Source organism: Ahaetulla prasina, chromosome 3 (assembly GCF_028640845.1).
Source record: "Ahaetulla prasina isolate Xishuangbanna chromosome 3, ASM2864084v1, whole genome shotgun sequence".
Taxonomy (NCBI): domain Eukaryota; kingdom Metazoa; phylum Chordata; class Lepidosauria; order Squamata; family Colubridae; genus Ahaetulla; species Ahaetulla prasina.
The window spans coordinates 115,686,128-115,704,271 of record NC_080541.1 but is presented as its reverse complement, the minus strand read 5'-3'; the positions used below and the strand labels follow the sequence as shown (position 1 = coordinate 115,704,271).

General features: G+C 40.9%; 1 protein-coding gene across 2 annotated transcripts; it reads right to left on the bottom strand.

The window, feature by feature from the left end:
* Positions 1 to 881: 881 nt before the first annotated feature.
* Positions 882 to 17,040, bottom strand: PHGDH (phosphoglycerate dehydrogenase). 2 transcript variants are annotated; one of them, XM_058175846.1, is made up of 12 exons: positions 16,818 to 17,040; positions 13,764 to 13,915; positions 10,637 to 10,702; positions 10,171 to 10,225; positions 9,975 to 10,073; positions 9,703 to 9,835; positions 5,488 to 5,636; positions 4,964 to 5,116; positions 4,353 to 4,485; positions 2,949 to 3,076; positions 2,395 to 2,614; positions 882 to 1,118 (listed from the first exon to the last, which is right to left on the bottom strand). In XM_058175846.1, exons 1-12 carry the CDS (start codon positions 16,971 to 16,973, stop codon positions 964 to 966), a joined length of 1,599 nt encoding a protein of 532 aa, XP_058031829.1. In that variant the 5' UTR covers positions 16,974 to 17,040; the 3' UTR covers positions 882 to 963. The 2 variants fall into 2 exon arrangements, with proteins under 2 accessions (XP_058031829.1, XP_058031831.1); XM_058175848.1 differs by lacking the exon at positions 4,964 to 5,116.
* Between the last annotated feature and the right edge of the window lie 1,104 nt (positions 17,041 to 18,144).

Genomic DNA, 18,144 nt, shown 5'->3' with positions numbered 1-18,144 from the left:
TTAGGTGCAAGATTTCAGGAACCAGGATAGAATTCAAAAGTATTAGAAGTTTATTTTATGCTACCTAAACGCAAGAATCTGATCGACTAATAGTCAAGGCAATTTGGCACCAGATAAGAGTCAATGGACTTCAAGGGGGACTGGATTTAGGTCATGGGGCATAGAGACTGCAAACTGATTGATGCATCTGACCCTACCCTCTGGCTCAGCCGGTCATTTCCTACATCGGAATTAGATAGAAAATGGTTAAAAAAGATAAAGGTTCCCCTCACACATACGTGCTAGTCGTTGCCGACTCTAGGGGGTGGTGCTCATCTCCGTTTCAAAGCCAAAGACAGCACTCAATATACCAATGCATTTTACCTTCCTAAAAATATTTAGGTCCTTGGCTGTAAAAAGATTCAGAGGACTGAACATTTCTATGTACTAATAAATAAATTAGTGAAAAAGAGAGGGAGAGAATTTTTTCAAGAAAAAGAAAATATAAGTTCCACATAAGAGCTCCAAGTCTGCAGAGGATGCTGGTTTCCTGAAAAAAATGTTTCAGATATTGAAGGTGGCAACTGGGTCACTCACCTAAGACACAGAACCTCTGAAGAATTGTGGTACAATTTTCCCCCTGAGTGTGAAATGTGCTGAGTGTGCTTTGTAAAGTTCTGTCCTTCAAACTAGCATCTGAAAAACGCACTGTAGAAATAATACTACAATAAATGTTATTTGCAAACAAAAGTAAGAAATGTATGATTGCTGAATAATAAAGCTACACATTCTGTCTTCTTCAGAACTAAGAGCCATTTTTCATTTCTCACACTGAAATATATTTTTATCTTAGAACTCTTAAGGACAACAATTGTATTATACATAAAGCAATGATGCACAAATCATTTTTGCATTATTTTTAATTAGATATATAAGATTCACATTACAGAAACTGGTGGGCCCTGTCAGGTTCTTCACCAGAATTTAAAGTATCACCTGGAACACTTCTGTAAGATGTGGCTTCAGTTCCTGCAGGTTTTGTAGAGCAGAAGATAGACTCAGGACATTCCACTCCTGTCCACTTTCAGTACTGGAACGGTGGTAACACAGCAGCTCTATTTTGGTCTTCCCTAATAGATCTGAAATCAGAACAATGCCCATTCCAGAAATCTGACTATGCATTTGCAGACCAGTAATCTTCTAAGCCTACACTGCTAACTTCTGGTGGCAAAATGTAGTGATTTTTTAAAAAATAAAATGGGTGCACAAAATAGATCTCTGTTTTAAAATACTTCATACACTCCCTCAATAAAGGAAAAAGACCAAAAATTATGCCACTATCCCACACTATTTTGTCTCTCTCCCTTATATACTGGGATTTTTAAAAAAAACTACTTCATAATGACTGCCTGTCATGTAGCACATATTGTGAGTTCATTACAAATTGTAATTTTTAATAAACTCATGTCTGGAACTTCCAGAATAATTTTTCAATCTTCTCTCCATTAACAATGCCATTTATTTCCATATATCACAGAACTGCTTTCCATACAGGTAATCCTTGCTTAGCAATTCTAACTGGAATTTCTGTCACAAAGCAGTCATTACATGAAACATGTGATCATACCACTTAACAGCAGCAGTTCTGGTAGACCCAGCTGCAGTTGTTAGAGCCAATAGCTTCCTCATGCCATCAACAGCATGAGGGGGAAGCTGCAGGAAGATGGCAAAAAACAACAGGAGGTGGTGAAGGATGGCAAAAATAGATGATGACAGTGAAATGCAGGATGACCAAAAGGGCAGATATGGGAGGAGTTGAAGCACGCACTGGAAAGTAAATGTGATTGGGCTGCTTGGTGCCTGAAATTTGATCACATGACTAAAGAGCTGCAGTAACCATAATTTTGAGGACCAGTCATAGCTACCATTTGTTCAGTGTTTCTCTAATTTCAAACAGTCAATGAATGAATAGTCATTAAATAAGGACTACCCATATTCCCTCCACCCCAAATCCCGTAAACAGATGGGATTATATCTGCTATTATATACCAATAAAACTATTTATTGGTATAATAAATAGCTTTATATTTATAATAAAACTGTTATATACCAATACAGATCATACTATTTGTTAGAGCATGGTTTAAAGCATCTTTATACAACTATTAATTTTTCACATGTTCTTTATCATGCCTTGGATGATAAATGTTCTTCTAAATGTTCTTCTAAAATAAATGTTCTTCATAAATGTTCTTCTAAAATCCAATGTTATTCATAGATACACCAAAGGTAGTTATATTCATGACTCATCCTTGACTCATCCTAGTCTTTGAGACACAAATTTGCGGGAACTTGGTTCTAAAAAATATTCTTACTAAAAAATCAGTGAAGGGGATGAGAAATGCTTTGCCTTACCAATAATTGTTGGTAACACACTGACACTGGAGGTCTTGGATTTGTAGAACAGCAGAGGACCACTGAGAGGAACCAGCTGCTTGAAGGTTGCTCCGTTGAGTTCTAGCAGGCATGGAATGGTGCCTTGCACAGAGCCAACAAGCACATGAGGGGAATTGGTTGCAGTTAGTTGCAGTTGTCCGTTATTGCCCAGTGCTCTATCAGTGTGAGTAGTGGTGATCTAGGAATCAGAAAGAGGGAAGTTGGTACACTACTTTCCCTGAAAGACGAATTTTGTTCCAAATGTCTTCCAGATATGCATAGCTATTCTCTGCAGAAAGCCGAGTACTTGTCTATCATGAAAATAGAAGTGTAGGGTTATTTTATGTACAGCCATAACTGTGCTGGGAAAGATGCATACCTTGAATTTCAACCTGTTTTATAATTATGGAAATATACAGAAAGAAATAGCATCATTTCTTAAGAGAAATAACTTTACACATCTCCTTAATGATTCTGCAGTTGTCTCAAAGGCCTGTAATAAACTGGCCCTCGGGATAAAGGGAGTTATGTACCTTCAACCCAGCCTCTTGAGCCAGAAGCAGCCCATTCACAAGGTTCACATCCTTCTGTGTAGTTTCTTGAAGGAGCCCCATTGCCACTGCAGGAATCAAGTAGTTGCTAGACTTCTGCAAGGTTGAACCTAGTGAAAATTACAAGCATGATCAAATCATAAGAAGGTAGTTAATATTATCTCGCCTCAGAAGATTATAAACTGAGGAGCCAAGTCCAGGGTTTCAAACAGAAGCCATCCCTGTAAGCAAAATTACAGGTTGCCATTTGAGTCTTGTTAGAGACTACAACAGGTAAGTCTTTTCCTGAAAGATGATCCTTTCACCAGCTTCACTCCTTCAGAGAAGGAAAAGGCCATTTGCCGCTCACCCCAACCTTTTTTTAATAGGGCTTCGCTCCTGTGTCTTTAAGAGCAACCCAACATCCATACATTTAATAGACAGATTGGTTCTGATATGGAAAAAAAAATTATTGATAAGGACGCTAACTAAAGACTCCCCCCTCCCTCCCCATAAACCTATTGTATTTGCTGAGAATACAGGAAATAACAGAGCAAAAGCTAACAGAGCAAGATGCTTTTGAAAGTGAACAAATGTGTAAACAAAGTGACTGAAGTAGAGGCTAGGAAAGATAATGATGAAGATGGAGGGATGGGATGGGATGGGATAGGATAATGAGAGAGACAGAAGGATGATAGTTTGAAAAATCAAGATCCTCCAGTGGACAATCTTGATAGATAGAACAGTTCTCAGTTGCAAACACTGATCCTCTACATCTGGTGGAGTATGAGAGCAAAATGTGATTGACTTATTGGGTATATAGAATTGAAAAAGCCATTGCACTCATGGGACTTTGAAGAGTAAATTGCCTAGCTTTCTGTAGTTTTGCAGTTCAAAACAAAAGCTTCTATGGCATATTTTTATATTTCAAATAGAAAGGTTGTCAACTGAGAGTGTTGTTTTCCCCTAACCATTTTGGAAAGGTGGCCTTCTGGCTATTACGTAGATGTGTATATCTACATGCACATACAAATATATATAAAAATGGATCCTTTTTGTTGCAGAAGAATTTCGCACAATTAGTTTAACTGACAGTAAGCAATCCGAGGGAAGGACATGATTAATCTAATCTCTAACCATTTCTGAAACATGTTTTCTTAAAACTTTGAGAAGAAAGCAGAAGCCAAAACAAAAAAGGATACAAAAGGCATCCCAGAGAGGATAAAAGTTATTAATTCTCTTTAAAAAGATAAAATCTTGCACAAGAGAAATTATGTAGGCTGAAAAATAAAGCTTTTCTGTTTAGTTAAGTAGGAAGATGAGAGAACAAAGGCAAAGGAGTAAAAAGGTTTTGGTAAAAAACCAATATCTGAAGGCCAAGCACTATGCCTGGATCTCTCATCTCACCCTCGGTAATAAGCTGCACTCTTCCGTTCACTTGGTGGCTCAGTGCATATAGCACACTTCCTAAAGCTCTAGCCAGTGCAATCCATGGCTTGGTATGGGATGCATATGCACCGCTGAGAGCCTGTCCATTTACCTGAGAAAGGGAAGAACAGAAATGTAAAACTGCCTATTGGATTAGACTTCCAACCCACAACCCTTTCCCCAGTTATTTTGTTTACAGTGCTTGGTCCCTTAATAAATGAACTTATATTTTTCTTTATTATATATATATAATTTATTTATTATATATATAATAATTACAGATGGAATACAATTCAAGCTCTGTCCGAAGACATCTCCGTGGTCATGTGGCCAGCATGACTAAACGCCAAAGGTGCACAGAACACTGTTACCTTCCCACCAAAGGTGGTTCCCTATTTTTCTACTTGCATTTTTTACATGCTTTCGAACTGCTAGGTTGGCAGAAGCTGGAAAAAGTAACGGGAGCTCACCCCGTTACGGGATTCGAACCGCTGAACTGCCGACCTTTCGATCGACAAGCTCAGTATCTTACCCACTAAGCCACTGTGTCCCTATATCATGACTAGCTAAGGACTAAATGTGGGACTCACAATGCCAACTAGTGCCTTGCCCTGGGCCAAGTCTACAAGCTGCATGGCAATATCTCTTCCGCAGCGGCTCTGAGCTTCTCTGGTACTGGCACCCAAGTGGGGACAGCTGATTACATTGGGATGGTTAACCAAGGCTTTATCCTTGGGTGGTTCCTAAAAAAGAAAAATAATTTGTTTAGTTATGAAAGGCTAAGTCTAGTCTTACTTGAATAAGAAAAAAATTGTTATCCTTAATGCAGACACTGTAAGACTCCAACTAGTTTTGCAGTGAAATAATAAGGAGCAGCATTTTCAGGTATTTAGCTCTAGAACATTAGTAGGCAACTATGTATTTTTCATCCTGAGGTGCACACTTTCCCCAATCAGAGTACACAACCAAAAATATGGCCTTTTACTTCCAGAGTTCCTCAGCCAGCTTGGCTGTCAGAGGAAACTGCCGTAGAACTACTAGCTCCACCAGCACCACCACTTTGACCAGCGGAACTGAACTGCTAAAAGCAAAACAAGATGTCACAAAGCCTCACCTCTGTGAAAACATCTAAGGCTGCTCCTCCACAGCGGCCAGACTGGAGAGCCCGCAAAAGGGCACCTTCATCTACAATACCTCCTCGGGCACAGTTGATCACCTGGACCCCATGGCGGCATTGACCAAATGTAATGTCATTGAGAAGCCCTAGAAAAAAAGCAGTAACAAAAGCAGAGAACTTGAAATAAAAGCCCAATGTGTTCTTCTTGTTGTATTTACCCTTGTTACAAATTTGCAACACAATTATATCACATGCCAAGTGAACTGACTGCCTTTCCATTTATGTAAAAGCTTGAATACCATCTTTTCCTTTAGAAAAATTCAAAGCTGTGAACAAAGCAATAAACAAGTTTAGAAACAATTATTCAAGCAAGTTACCATAGTAAAACATGTGCTTCTCTCATGGTTTCCACAATTATAGCTGCAGAATTTTAATACACATAACTGCTCATCCCCCATTATCCAGAATTCTTCCCTGACACAGTCTATAATGCAGTAATCCTTGTCTGCACCATTAGGGTTTTCTAACATACATCCATATTCTGACTTATCCATTCCTTATCCCCAAAGGATTCCTTTTTCTCATTCAAAATGCCTGCTTTACCATATAAAACTTCTCATGGTCAATCATTCCAATTTTCCAGATAGGCTAAAACTACTTTTATTGAGATTGGTTATATTATATTGTTATATTGTTTCTTTATTTCTAATTGTTCTCTGTGACTCACTACGGATTTCCTACTCACGAGACCATCTGCTAAAAATTAAGGAACATTTCTTTAAGGAGCAGCTTTCTTTAATCTCACCCCCGCCTGTCTTTACAAACACGGAGGAGATTCTAACACAGGAGGAGGCAATTCCCACGGAGCCATGGATTACTAAAAAAACCAAACGACGGAAACGAAGGAAACGAGGTAAACGATCTGGGATCTTAATCAAGCTAAGAACTCGCACTAAAACTCCTCTGCCTTCAATTTTCCTAACAAATATACGCTCACTTGCAAATAAGATGGATGAAATACTCCTCTTAAACAAATACTATTCTGATTTTCGCAATTCAGCAGTCCTATGCTTCTCTGAAACCTGGTTAAATGAATCAATTGAAAATAGCAGCCTGAACATTCCAGGATTTCAAATTGAACGATCAGACAGGATTCCAGAAACATCTGGTAAAAGAAAGGAGGAGGCTTATGCCTATATATTAATTCAACCTGGTGTCAAGATTTTAACATAATTTACAAATTCTGTGACAACAATTTAGAGACTCTAATTATCAACTGCAAACCTTACTATTCGCCTCGTGAATTTTCCTCATTTCTTCTAATTGCTGTTTATGTCCCACCACAAGCCTGTGTAAACGAGGCATTACGAACTCTAGCTGACCAAATCATGGAGGCTGAAGCCAAACACCCTGATTCACTGGCCATTGTTTTGGGAGATCTAAACAAGGCAAACTTAAGGAAAGAACTACCAAAATACTTTCAGCATGTCAATTGTCCCACCAGAGGCAAGAATACTCTAGACCACTGCTACACAACACTAAAAGATGCCTATCAGTCTTTACCACGTGCAGCTGTAGGACACTCTGATCATTGCATGATTCACCTTGTACCTGCTTACAGGCAAAGACTTAAAGCCATAAAACCAATAATTAAATCAGTGAAAACCTGGACGGAGGAATCAGAATTAAAGCTACAGGCATGTTTTGACTGCACTGATTGGAATATTTTAAAAGATACCTCTGCAGACCTGGATGAACTCACAGATACTGTAACATCATATGTCAGCTTCTGTGAAGACCTATGTGTACCTACAAGGAACTTGAATACACAGTAATAACAAACCTTGGTTTACACCTAAACTTAAGCAGCTACGACATTCCAAAGAGGAAGCCTACAGAAAAGGTGATAAAATGCTGTACAATCAGGCCAGAAATGCACTAACAAGGGAGATAAGAGCAGCAAAAAGAAGCTACTCTGAAAAGCTAAAGAATCAATTTTCAGCAAATGAACCAGCAAACATGTGGAAAACTCTTAAAAATATCACCGGCTATGGCAAACCTCCTTCCCAGGCTGAAGGTAATCAACAACTGGCAGATGACCTGAATGAGTTTTACTGCAGGTTTGAAAGGAAACTACAGCCACCTATCTCCACAACCCCATCTCAGACACACCAACAACAGCCAACCCTCCTACAACTGACCCCATTTCATTGGGTTCACAACCCCTAGTGATCACAGAAAAGGAAGTGCAGGACCTATTTCACAGACAAAAGCCAGGAAAAGCTCCAGGCCCAGACAAGATAACTCCTTCTTGCTTAAAAGTCTGTGCTGACCAATTGGCCCCATCTTCACCCATATTTTCAATAAATCACTAGAGATGTGCTATGTTCCTTCTTGCTTCAAACGCTCTACCATCATCCCAGTGCCAAGAAGCCCACCATCAAGGAACTGAATGACTACAGACCAGTTGCTTTAACATCTGTAGTCATGAAAACCTTTGAAAGGCTAGTGCTTTCCTACCTGAAAACCATCACGGATCCGCTGTTAGACCCCTTGCAATTTGCATACCGAGCAAATAGATCAACAGATGATGCTGTTAATATGGCTCTGCACTACATCCTACAACATCTTTAGTCTCCAAAGACCTATGCAAGGGTCCTTTTGTAGACTTTAGTTCAGCATTCAATACCATCATTCCAGACATTCTTCTAACTAAGCTAAACCAGCTACAGGTACCGGAACAGACTTGTAAGTGGATCACAAGCTTCCTAACAAACAGGAAGCAGCAGGTGAAGCTAAGCAAGATCACATCAAATACCTGTACAATTAGCACAGGGCCCCCAAGGCTGTGTGCTCTCCCTTCTCTTCTCTCTGTATACCAATGACTGCATCTCCAATGATCCATGTTAAGCTACTGAAGTTCGCAGATGACACAACAGTGATTGGTCTCATTCGAGACAATGACGAATCCGCATATAGACGAGAGAGGTCGAACGACTAGCCTTGTGGTGCAACCAAAACAATCTGGAACTGAACACACTCAAAACCGTAGAAATGGTGGTAGACTTTAGGAAAACCCTTCCATACTTCCACCTCTCACAATACTTGACAACACAGTATCAACAGTAGAAACCTTCAAATTTCTGGGTTCTATCATATCGCAAGATCTCAAATGGACAGCTAACATCAAAACATCATTAAAAAGGACAACAAAGAATGTTCTTTCTGCGCCAACTCAGTAAGCTCAAACTGCCCAAGGAGCTGCTGATCCAATTCTACAGAGGAATTATTGAGTCTGTCATTTGCACCTCTATAACTGTCTGGTTCGGTTCTGCAACCCAACAAGAAAAACACAGACTTCAGAGGATAATTAGAACTGCAGAAAAATAATTGCTACCAACTTGCCTTCCATTGAGGACCTGTATACTGCACGAATCAAGAAGAGGGCCGTGAAAATATTTGCAGATCCTCGCATCCTGGACATAAACTGTTTCAACTCCTACCCTCAAAACGACGCTATAGAGCACTGCACACCAGAACAACTAGACACAAGAACAGTTTTTCCCAAGGCCATCACTCTGCTAAACAAATAATTCCCTCAACACTGTCAGACTATTTACTGAATCTGCACTACTATTAATCGTTTCATAGTTCCCATCACCAATCTCTTTCCACTTATGACTGTATGACTATAACTTGTTGCTGGCAATCCTTATGATTTATATTGATATATTGATCATCAATTGTGTTGTAAATGTTGTACCTTGATGAACGTATCTTTTCTCTTATGTACACTGAGAGCATATGCACCAAGACAAATTCCTTGTGTGTCCAATCACACTTGGCCAATAAAAAATTCTATTCTATTCTATTCTATTAACAGAATCATGCAAGTCTGATTGTGCAATACTTCCTCCTCCTCCTATTTCAATGAATTATGGAGGTGTCTGCTTCAGCCACTTCCTTATTTTATTTAAAAATGCTTCAGCTCCTTTTGCTTAGGCAATGAATCCTGCATATCTGTCAAAATTTCTTCCTTACTCCCTACACTGATTCCTTTCTCAGTTTTATTTGCATAAATTTTGGGATTATATTATATTGTGGGATTATTCTATTTGCTAATAATTAGCAGCAAACATGAGCATGCATAACTCAGTACTACAAAAGGATCCTCCCACAACATAACAAGAGGCTTCAAAACTGGAACTTTACCTGTGGTGGAAGGCAGGAGTGGGGTATGCACTGTGATGAAGTCACACAGTGGCCAGATCTGTTCCAATGACAACAGTTCAACACCAAAGGTAGCTGACTCCTCAGATGTGATTATGGGGTCATAGCCTATGGTCTACACAGATAGAGAGAAGAAAAGTTGTCTGAATGACTGAGATTTCCATCTACCACCACTAGAAAATAGGAGCACTGGCTATCCACAGCCTTTTTGAGAAGAAGAGGTCCAAGGCAGCTGAGGGGGAAATCATACTTACCTTCATGCCAAAGGATTGCATACGAATGGCTACCTCTCGTCCAATCCTGCCAAGGCCTAGAATGCCTACGGTCTTCCCTTGAAGTTCCATCCCCATAAACTGCAACAGAAAGATGCATTGGGTTTGAACCAATTCCTAATCTCTTTATAAATGTATGACTGTCCTATCTGACATTCCCATAGAATCAGCTTCTTACCTTTTTACGGTCCCATTTTCCATCTTTCATTGAGGCTGCAGCTTGTGGAATTTGCCTGAAATAACAATTTCTGTTACAAACAGTCTCTAATAAAAAAAATCCTCAGGATTTTAATCAGGGTGGCATTGTTATTTCTTATTATTCTATTTTTATTTGATGAGTTCTGAGTTGCTGAATTTTGATTTCAAAACTGTTTGGTTACTGCCAATTATATGCCTACCATGCCCCTCCATATTAAGACTTACTTTACTTAAATTGATATCCCATGTTTAGGAATACAAAATACAAATATTAGTCAGTTAGTTTAATGACATAACTACAACTAGTACAGTACCCTCTCAACTCCTTATGAGATTTTAACTCTTTTCTCTGTTTAATATTTAATTTCTTGCAAGACACAGAAGTTCAAGGTAGCGTGTGCCCTTGCTAGAATATTCCATTCTTTCCCAGAAACGATATTACTTACCTCGCCAGACTCATGATCATACCACATGTTAGCTCTGCTGCACTGAGACTGTTGCCAGTGGGAGTACTATGGGGCAAAGCAATAAGAAAGAAATATAGAGTTAACAGTTCCTAGTCACTTGGGACAGCAATCAAAGTAGGCTTCTATGCACTCATTTCATACACATTGTTTTCCCAGAGCTAAAGTAACATTCCAAATAGACACTACACACAGACTGTTGAGTGAAAAAGACACACATGATGTTTAGGAAGTTCTAAAAGATAGTGCCCCATAATTGAAATTGAGCTTTCAATTCTTTGTAGCTGAGAAGAAGAATCCTATGAAGAAAAGGAAGACCTTTCATGCCATATCTCAAAACTTCAAAAAGTATCCACCAGCAATTAATCTGATCTCTCAAACCAAACACCATACATAAATCCCTTAATTTCTATGCAGGCAAAATATTCCTTACCCCTTACACTTTTGAGGTACCCCATATGATTTTTTTTCATTACTTAAATTGCCCAAATAATCACTTAGGAATTACACTTTAAATTGTAATGTTAGACTATAGTTTGGAGCTGAATGAATTTTTAAAAATCTAGAGTTTGCAGACTCCAGGTCACCTGTGACAATAAGATTGGAATCATGGTTAATGCTTAACATTATGCTTAACATTCTGTCACGTTAAAAACTAATTTGATAATAAATCTTGGAAGACTGCATACGATAGCTAGTTCCTGTCTGAATTAAACAATTGAAATCCATCTGTGCAGTTTCAGAGATTTCCAGTGATCAGAGTGCATTTAAATGAACTATGAAAAAATAAGCAAAAAATGAATTGACACAGCACATCAGTGACTTGTAGGTGAAGGCAAAAACACACCATATAAACTTAAAAGCAACCTGAAATATTTTCAAAGGCAAAAACAAGATTTTCTCCTCCAGAGTTAATAGGAATTGCTATTCTTAAGGAGTTGTAGCTTTGGCAACAAGGGGGAATGTTTTTTTAAAATTCCACTTGCTTGTTTCTTCCTTCAAGCTGAGCTGCATGGGTTGAGTTGAATACAGGTAGTCCTCAACTTACGAACACAATCAGTCCAAAATTTCTATTAAGTAAAACATTTTTAAAGTGAGTCTTGCCCTATTTAACAATCTTTCTTGCCATAGAAGCTAAGTGAATCATTGCAGTTAACAAGTTAGTAACTTGGTTGTTAAGTGAATCTGGCTTCCTCATTGACTTTGCTTGTAAGGAAAGTTTCAAAAAGTAAGTCACATGATTGGGACACAGCAATGGTCATAAGTATGAACCAGTTGCCAAGCATTTGAATTTTGGTCACATGATCATGGAGGCACTTCAAAAGTTGTAACTGAAAAATCGCTGTAAGTCACTTTTTCAGTGCCATTATAACTGAACGGTCACTAAATGAATTGTTAAGTCGAGGACTACCTGTAGTTGTCCCTAGGATGAATATGGAAGACAGTTTATCCAATTTCTCTTTTCCTGAGCCTATGCAGCAGGGGTGAAATGCTTCCGGTTCAGACCAGCTCGCCCGATCCGGTAGTGATGGCGGTGGGTGGTTTGGAGAACTGGTAGCAAAAATCCCTGGCCCCACGCCCTGCCTCTGCTGAGCCGCACCATCATCAGAGGGTTTTTTTTTACTTTTAAAAGCAGTTTTTCTTCAGCTGAAAACATGTTTTTAAAAGTAAAAAAAAAGCCTTTAAAAAGTTTTAAAAGGCTTCTCTGGCGATCCCAGCTGAGTTCCTCATCACTAGAACCTTAAAAAACATGTTTTCTACAAGCTCTTCAGCCAAAGAGCTTGTAGAAAACCTCCTTTTAAGAGGTTCTGGGCTGCGATAAGGCACTTACCTAATTAACTGCTCCTTTCGGGCTGGGAAAGCTATGCTTTACATCAGTTGCATCAGCTAGCATCTGCCTGCCTAAAATCCATCTCCTCAGTCAGCAACTGAATCTGCCTGCTTTGCTGGCTGAGGAACTCTGGGAATTGAAGTCCACAAACCTTAAAGTTACTAAGGTTGGCGATCCCTGATCTAAAAAATATAAATAAAATAAAGTAATAAAATAAAATATTTGTGCAGCTTTCTGAGATTAGGTGTGTTTCTGTAGTGTTTCACTCTAACTACACAAACACACAAAATCTCACAAAGCTGTATGTGGCATTTTGTGTGTGTGTGTGTGTGTGTCAGTCAGTTGTGCTGTGTTGTGCGTGTGTAAAGTGTGAAAGTTGTTTTTTGAGTTTTTTGTGGCTGTGTGAGGTTCCTGCTTGTTGCAGGGGCCATTTTGGATGAGGTGCAGCTGCTTTTACATTGTGTGAGCCAGTTGTGCTGTGTTGTGTTGTGTGTGTGTAAAGTGTGAAAGTAGGTTTTTGAGCTTTTTGTGGCTGTGTGAGATTCCTGCTTGTTGCAGGGGCCATTTTGGGTGAAGTGCAGCTGCTTTTACATTGTGTGTGACTCAGTTGTGTTGTGTTGTGTGTAAAGTGTGAAAGTTGGTTTTTGGTACCTCTTATTGTTTTGTATACTTTATTTATTATTTTTATTTATTTGTTATTGGCCACGCCCACCCAGTCATCTGACCATCAAGCCATGCCCACCAATTAAGCTACGCGCACAGAACTGGTAGGGAAAATTTTTAGATTTCACCCCTGCTATGCAGTGATGAATGTAAGAGGGAAATTATTCTCTTCCTATGAAGGAATAAGAGAAAAAACAATATGCTAAAGACCTTAAGAGGCTTATCACAGGCAAGGAAATTAGCATGCTCAGTTTGGCAGGTAAGGACAGACTTCAGAAGATGTAAAGTTATGCTGAGCATGCACGTCTCCAACAAGGGCCACCCACAAATTTAGAGCTGAGAAAGGAAGATAGGGATTGTTGCTATAGAACCCTAGTACCATATGTGCTCATCCTTAGAAGGAAAGGCATGAACTCTTAAAACTCAGGCAATTAAAATTGATTTCACTGAGTGATAGCAAATATCTTTCAGAAAGAAGCCTGCCAATTCAATGAAGATCAGACCAGACAGGCCTGCTTTGGAATTAGGTGCCTGGTGATTTCTGCATTCTCTTCCATGTAAAAGCAGGGAATGTCTTTGCTCTCTGGGAATGTCTTTGCTCTCTTGCTGACTTACTTCATGACTAGGATTCCTTTCCTTGTAGCAGCCTCCACATCTACATTGTCAACCCCAGTTCCGGCTCTCCCAATGATCTGCAACTTTTCCGCTGCATTGATGATCTCTGCAGTCACTTTGGTTGCCGAGCGTACAATGAGCCCATCAACATCCTAAAGAAATCAAAATCCAATCAGCAACTGGATGAGAAGGGAACACAAAGCTGCCCAGAGAACTACAATCAAGGCTTAGAAATGTGTCCTCTATTCCTGTTCCTACATCAGACAGGTATCAGGAAACTATAAGGAGGGCTGAAAGCAGTGGTGGGTTGCTACCAGTTTTCTTCAGTTCGGAAGAGCCACTAGCGAAGATGTTGATGGGACAGCGAACCGGTTCGCTCCAACCGTCATCTAGGCCCTCCCGCCTGCCCCTGCACTCTACCTACCTTTATTCCTTTATTTTTAGCCCAGCTGAAAGGCGCGGCAGTGAGGATTGCAATGCCTAGCTGTTCAGCAATTCAATGTGCTTGCGTGAGGTGCAAATTTGGTGTGCATGTGAGCGAAGTGATCACATGTGCCCCAATTGTGCGCAAAGCATGTGCATGAACTGGTGGTAACACCAGTTAGAACCCACCGGTTCTAACCAGCTGAAAGCTGCATCAGTTATAGATAGGGATCCCAAATAAAGCTGTGAACACACTAATTCATAGATCACCTCTATATTTCTTACTTTATCACAGAAACACTGCAGAAAAGAAGTAATTTTAAACAAAGAACCTGAGAAGGGCTAAAATACCTAACCCACCTCCTCCATCCCTAGCTCTATTCCTTTTGTAAGAGAACAGGGTGCCAAACTCAAGGCCCACGGGCTGGATCCAGCCCTAGAGGTGGTTGGATCCGGCCCGCATGGTGGTCCTGGAAATTGTAAGGGGCTGGCCCGTATCACTTCAACCCAGCCCCATGCTATCCGGCATGTGTGCGTGCTCGCAGGAGGTGGTGGGCACATGCATGCACAGGCTCGGCCCATCCCGGCATGCGCGCGTGTGCACAGGAGGCAGACCAGCATTGCCTCATCCATCGCTCGCCCCTCTGCTATCACCTCTTCCTTGTGGATCGGGGGGGGGGGGACACCGCCACTGTTCGCAGCCTGCTCCCCCCTGGAGGTGGCCCAGCGGCCACCCCTCTATGTCAGCTCTCCACCTCGGTGGTCGGCCAGCCTGCCGGCCTCTCTGGCCGCTGCCCAGTGATTTTTGTGCTCCCCAGCCTGCTTTGCAGCCAGCAGCGGCAGCATCCCCCTGCTCAGGGAGAGGGTGAGGTGGGGGGCACTGCGGCAGCCCTGAGGCAGGGGAGCATGAGGTGGAGGGTTGGCGTGGTGTGGGTAGTGAAAAGGAGGCAGTTGCTGGGGTTTTCTTTTCTCTCAGTAAAAGTTCTTTTGAAAATGGATTCAAGTGTCTTGCTTTCTTGAGGGGGCCGACTGGGGCTGGTCTGACACGTTCTTCCAAAATCAATTCTCTATTCCTGTGTCCATTTCATTGAAGGCAAAAGGGGGAAAGGTAGAAATTCCATGTAAGTACATTGCTTTTGGATGAAAAAATACAACCTAACATATAATATATGGTGATGTATTACAAAGAAGGAAAAAATAAGATATTACTCATATGAAATATAGGCCTTGCGTTCATCTCTTTATCCCCAGGATCCTCCCTATACCCACACAATGCCCTTCAGCTGATTTTTCTGGACAAGGTTCAAACTGAATCACAAATTGCAACAACTAAGAGTTCCCTTTTAAAAAAAATATACTTGTAGAAACACATATTGTATGCAGCCCACCTTCCTTTTTTTAAGCTCTCAAACCAGAAAGATATTGTGTACTGTACAGAGTTTAACATAACTTCCCCATTAGAAAGTGGGGGGGGAGAGGTTTTTCTAGCTGTTATTATTGATCACTGGGAAGCAGCACATGATCAGTTTCACCCTGTATAGGACTCATCAGGCTGAAGATCTTTTTACTCCCTTATGTCCAATATGCAAAGCATGAGGAACATTAAGTCAATTAACTACTTTTAGCTTTCTTTGGTTGTCAGACAGGTGCAGGCAAGTTCCTTTCCCATTCCAGAAGCTTAATATGTAGCCAAGCAAATTTTATCTCCCCTCCCTTCCACCAAACAGAGGGGGTGGAAACAAGGACAGAATTTTTTCAACAGAATTCCACCAACTTCTTCTTTGTAATTGGCAAAATGTTCTTGTGATTGGGAGCAGCCATTGGGAATAACCCAGTTTCAACAGTTGTTCTCAGGACTAGAGCCAAGGATAAATTGGGCCAATTCCTTTAGTTCTACAATCTTCCAACATGATTGGAACAAAGGAATGAGGCGGGGTTATGCAAATCACAGCAGATTCTTGTTACCACTGCCACTGGCGCTAGGACTCCCACTGCGTTTAAAGGAAAAACGGTTCTCCAAGAAAAAACTCAATCCGGTGAGATTGAATCTAGTCACCCCGATTCTTCAGATTCATTCTTCAATTTCATTCTCCATCATCCCCAAAGTAAGATAGCTTTTAGAAAAAAACTAGAAGGTTTAGACTTGGGCCATTAGCACGTTTGATTTACAAATTCAGCAACCTTTATTCAAGAAAACTATTCTGGAATTTCTTTTATTTTCTCCACTACCAAGCCAGAGGAGCAGTTGCACTTTATGCACCCAGTTTCTATCCTGCAACAATTGTATTATTTCTGCATTCGATTTATTGTAATCGGCCGCTCCAGCGGACTCTTAGCGTCTTACAAAATATAACAGATTAAAACAATCCCCGGTTCCACTTAAACGAAATGAGGCAAATATTCTAACTTTAGTCCCGGCATTCTTTACAATATAGATATGAATTCATGAACATAGCTGGAAGTGGAGGGAGGGAGGGAGTGGGACACAGCTCATCCTCCGACTCTATCTTGCTTAGTTTAACTTTAACGTTTTGCTTCGCCCCGCACCCCTTCCGGCATTGAAATTTATCCAGGGGATTATTTGACGGTTAGGGGATGAAGCGAAGTAACCTCAGGTTCTTTTTGTCTTACCTTGATCTCGGTCAGCAACTGTTCTTTGCCGAGATTAGATTTCTCTAGGACTTGGATTCCGGCCGCCTCCAGGATCTGCTTGCAGCAGGGGTCCAGGCTATCACTGATCAACACTTTAGTCAGGGTGAGCATTCCTGCAGCTGCCGCCGGGGCCATCCTAGCTTCGCGATAGGCCTGTAGTTAGTCCTTTCCTAAACTCTTGAAGGCGAAAAGAGGGAGACAGCTGCTTTGCAGCGCGTGATAAAGACTCGCTCGCCCTTCGTTCGATTGGAGCGGAGTGTCAAGGTCCCACCTCCTCCCCCTTTTGCTTGCCAACCATAACCTCCGCCCCTTCGTGGAATTTTCCCTGCACCAGCACAAATACCTTGGCTTCATTCTGGCTCTGTTGAGTCCCTTGTTGACAAAAGCAAAGCGGGCTCAGAGGCAGCTCGCCTCGCTTCTCTCTCGCCACTTTTTCGTTTGCCCCTTCCTTGTCTTGAGCTGACCTAGGTGCATTGCGCAGACACTCCGTTTGCCCCAAGGCGTGCTTGGAGCGGAAAAGAATAAAGCTGGAAAAAGGGCAAAAAGCGGACTCTGCTACGACAGGCCCGTGCTTGGCGCTCGTTTTCGGGTGTAAGGCACGTTGCACCACAAAAACGAGACTTGGCGCTCATCCGAAAGGAACAACACGTATGCGTTACATCAGCAAAAATCAGTAGCTACCACGTCAGCAAAAATCCACCGGTGCTTTTTGCTGCCTGGAAGTCTCCGTTCAAACCATTCAAGCCTCTGCACCCTACAGGTGTGATCTTCGCTCCTGCCTCTGAAATTGTACAAAGGTTGTGGCTGTACGAGTTTCTCTCTGGCAGATGTATGCTTCAACTGGTGATATAAAAATGCAAAACTGATCATGAACGTTGCCAAAGTCATTGGCCTGATGCAGAATATAAATGCAGACATCAATAACCACAAATAAGTATTACTGTGAGTAGGAAGCCTACTCAACCAATATTCATCTGCTTGCTTTCTCTCTCACACACACATGTACAGAACTTTACAGGGAGCAATAGAATTTGTGATTTCTTAAAAGTGAAGTTTAAAACATTTGTGGACTGCTTACTTTAAAATCTAGTTAAAATACCTGAGTTCTTTTAAAGATTCTCTTAACATATTGACTAGGTTTTGTACTAGATACTGAGTTCAGACAAGTACTTGTAAACATGTTGTGTAAACCCAGGCATCAATTGGTGGGTAAATTTAGACTAAGGTACATTTTAGATATTTAAACATTTAAATGTTTAAACCCTAACCCAACCTACTAACATCCAAAACTAGGTATGCACGCCCC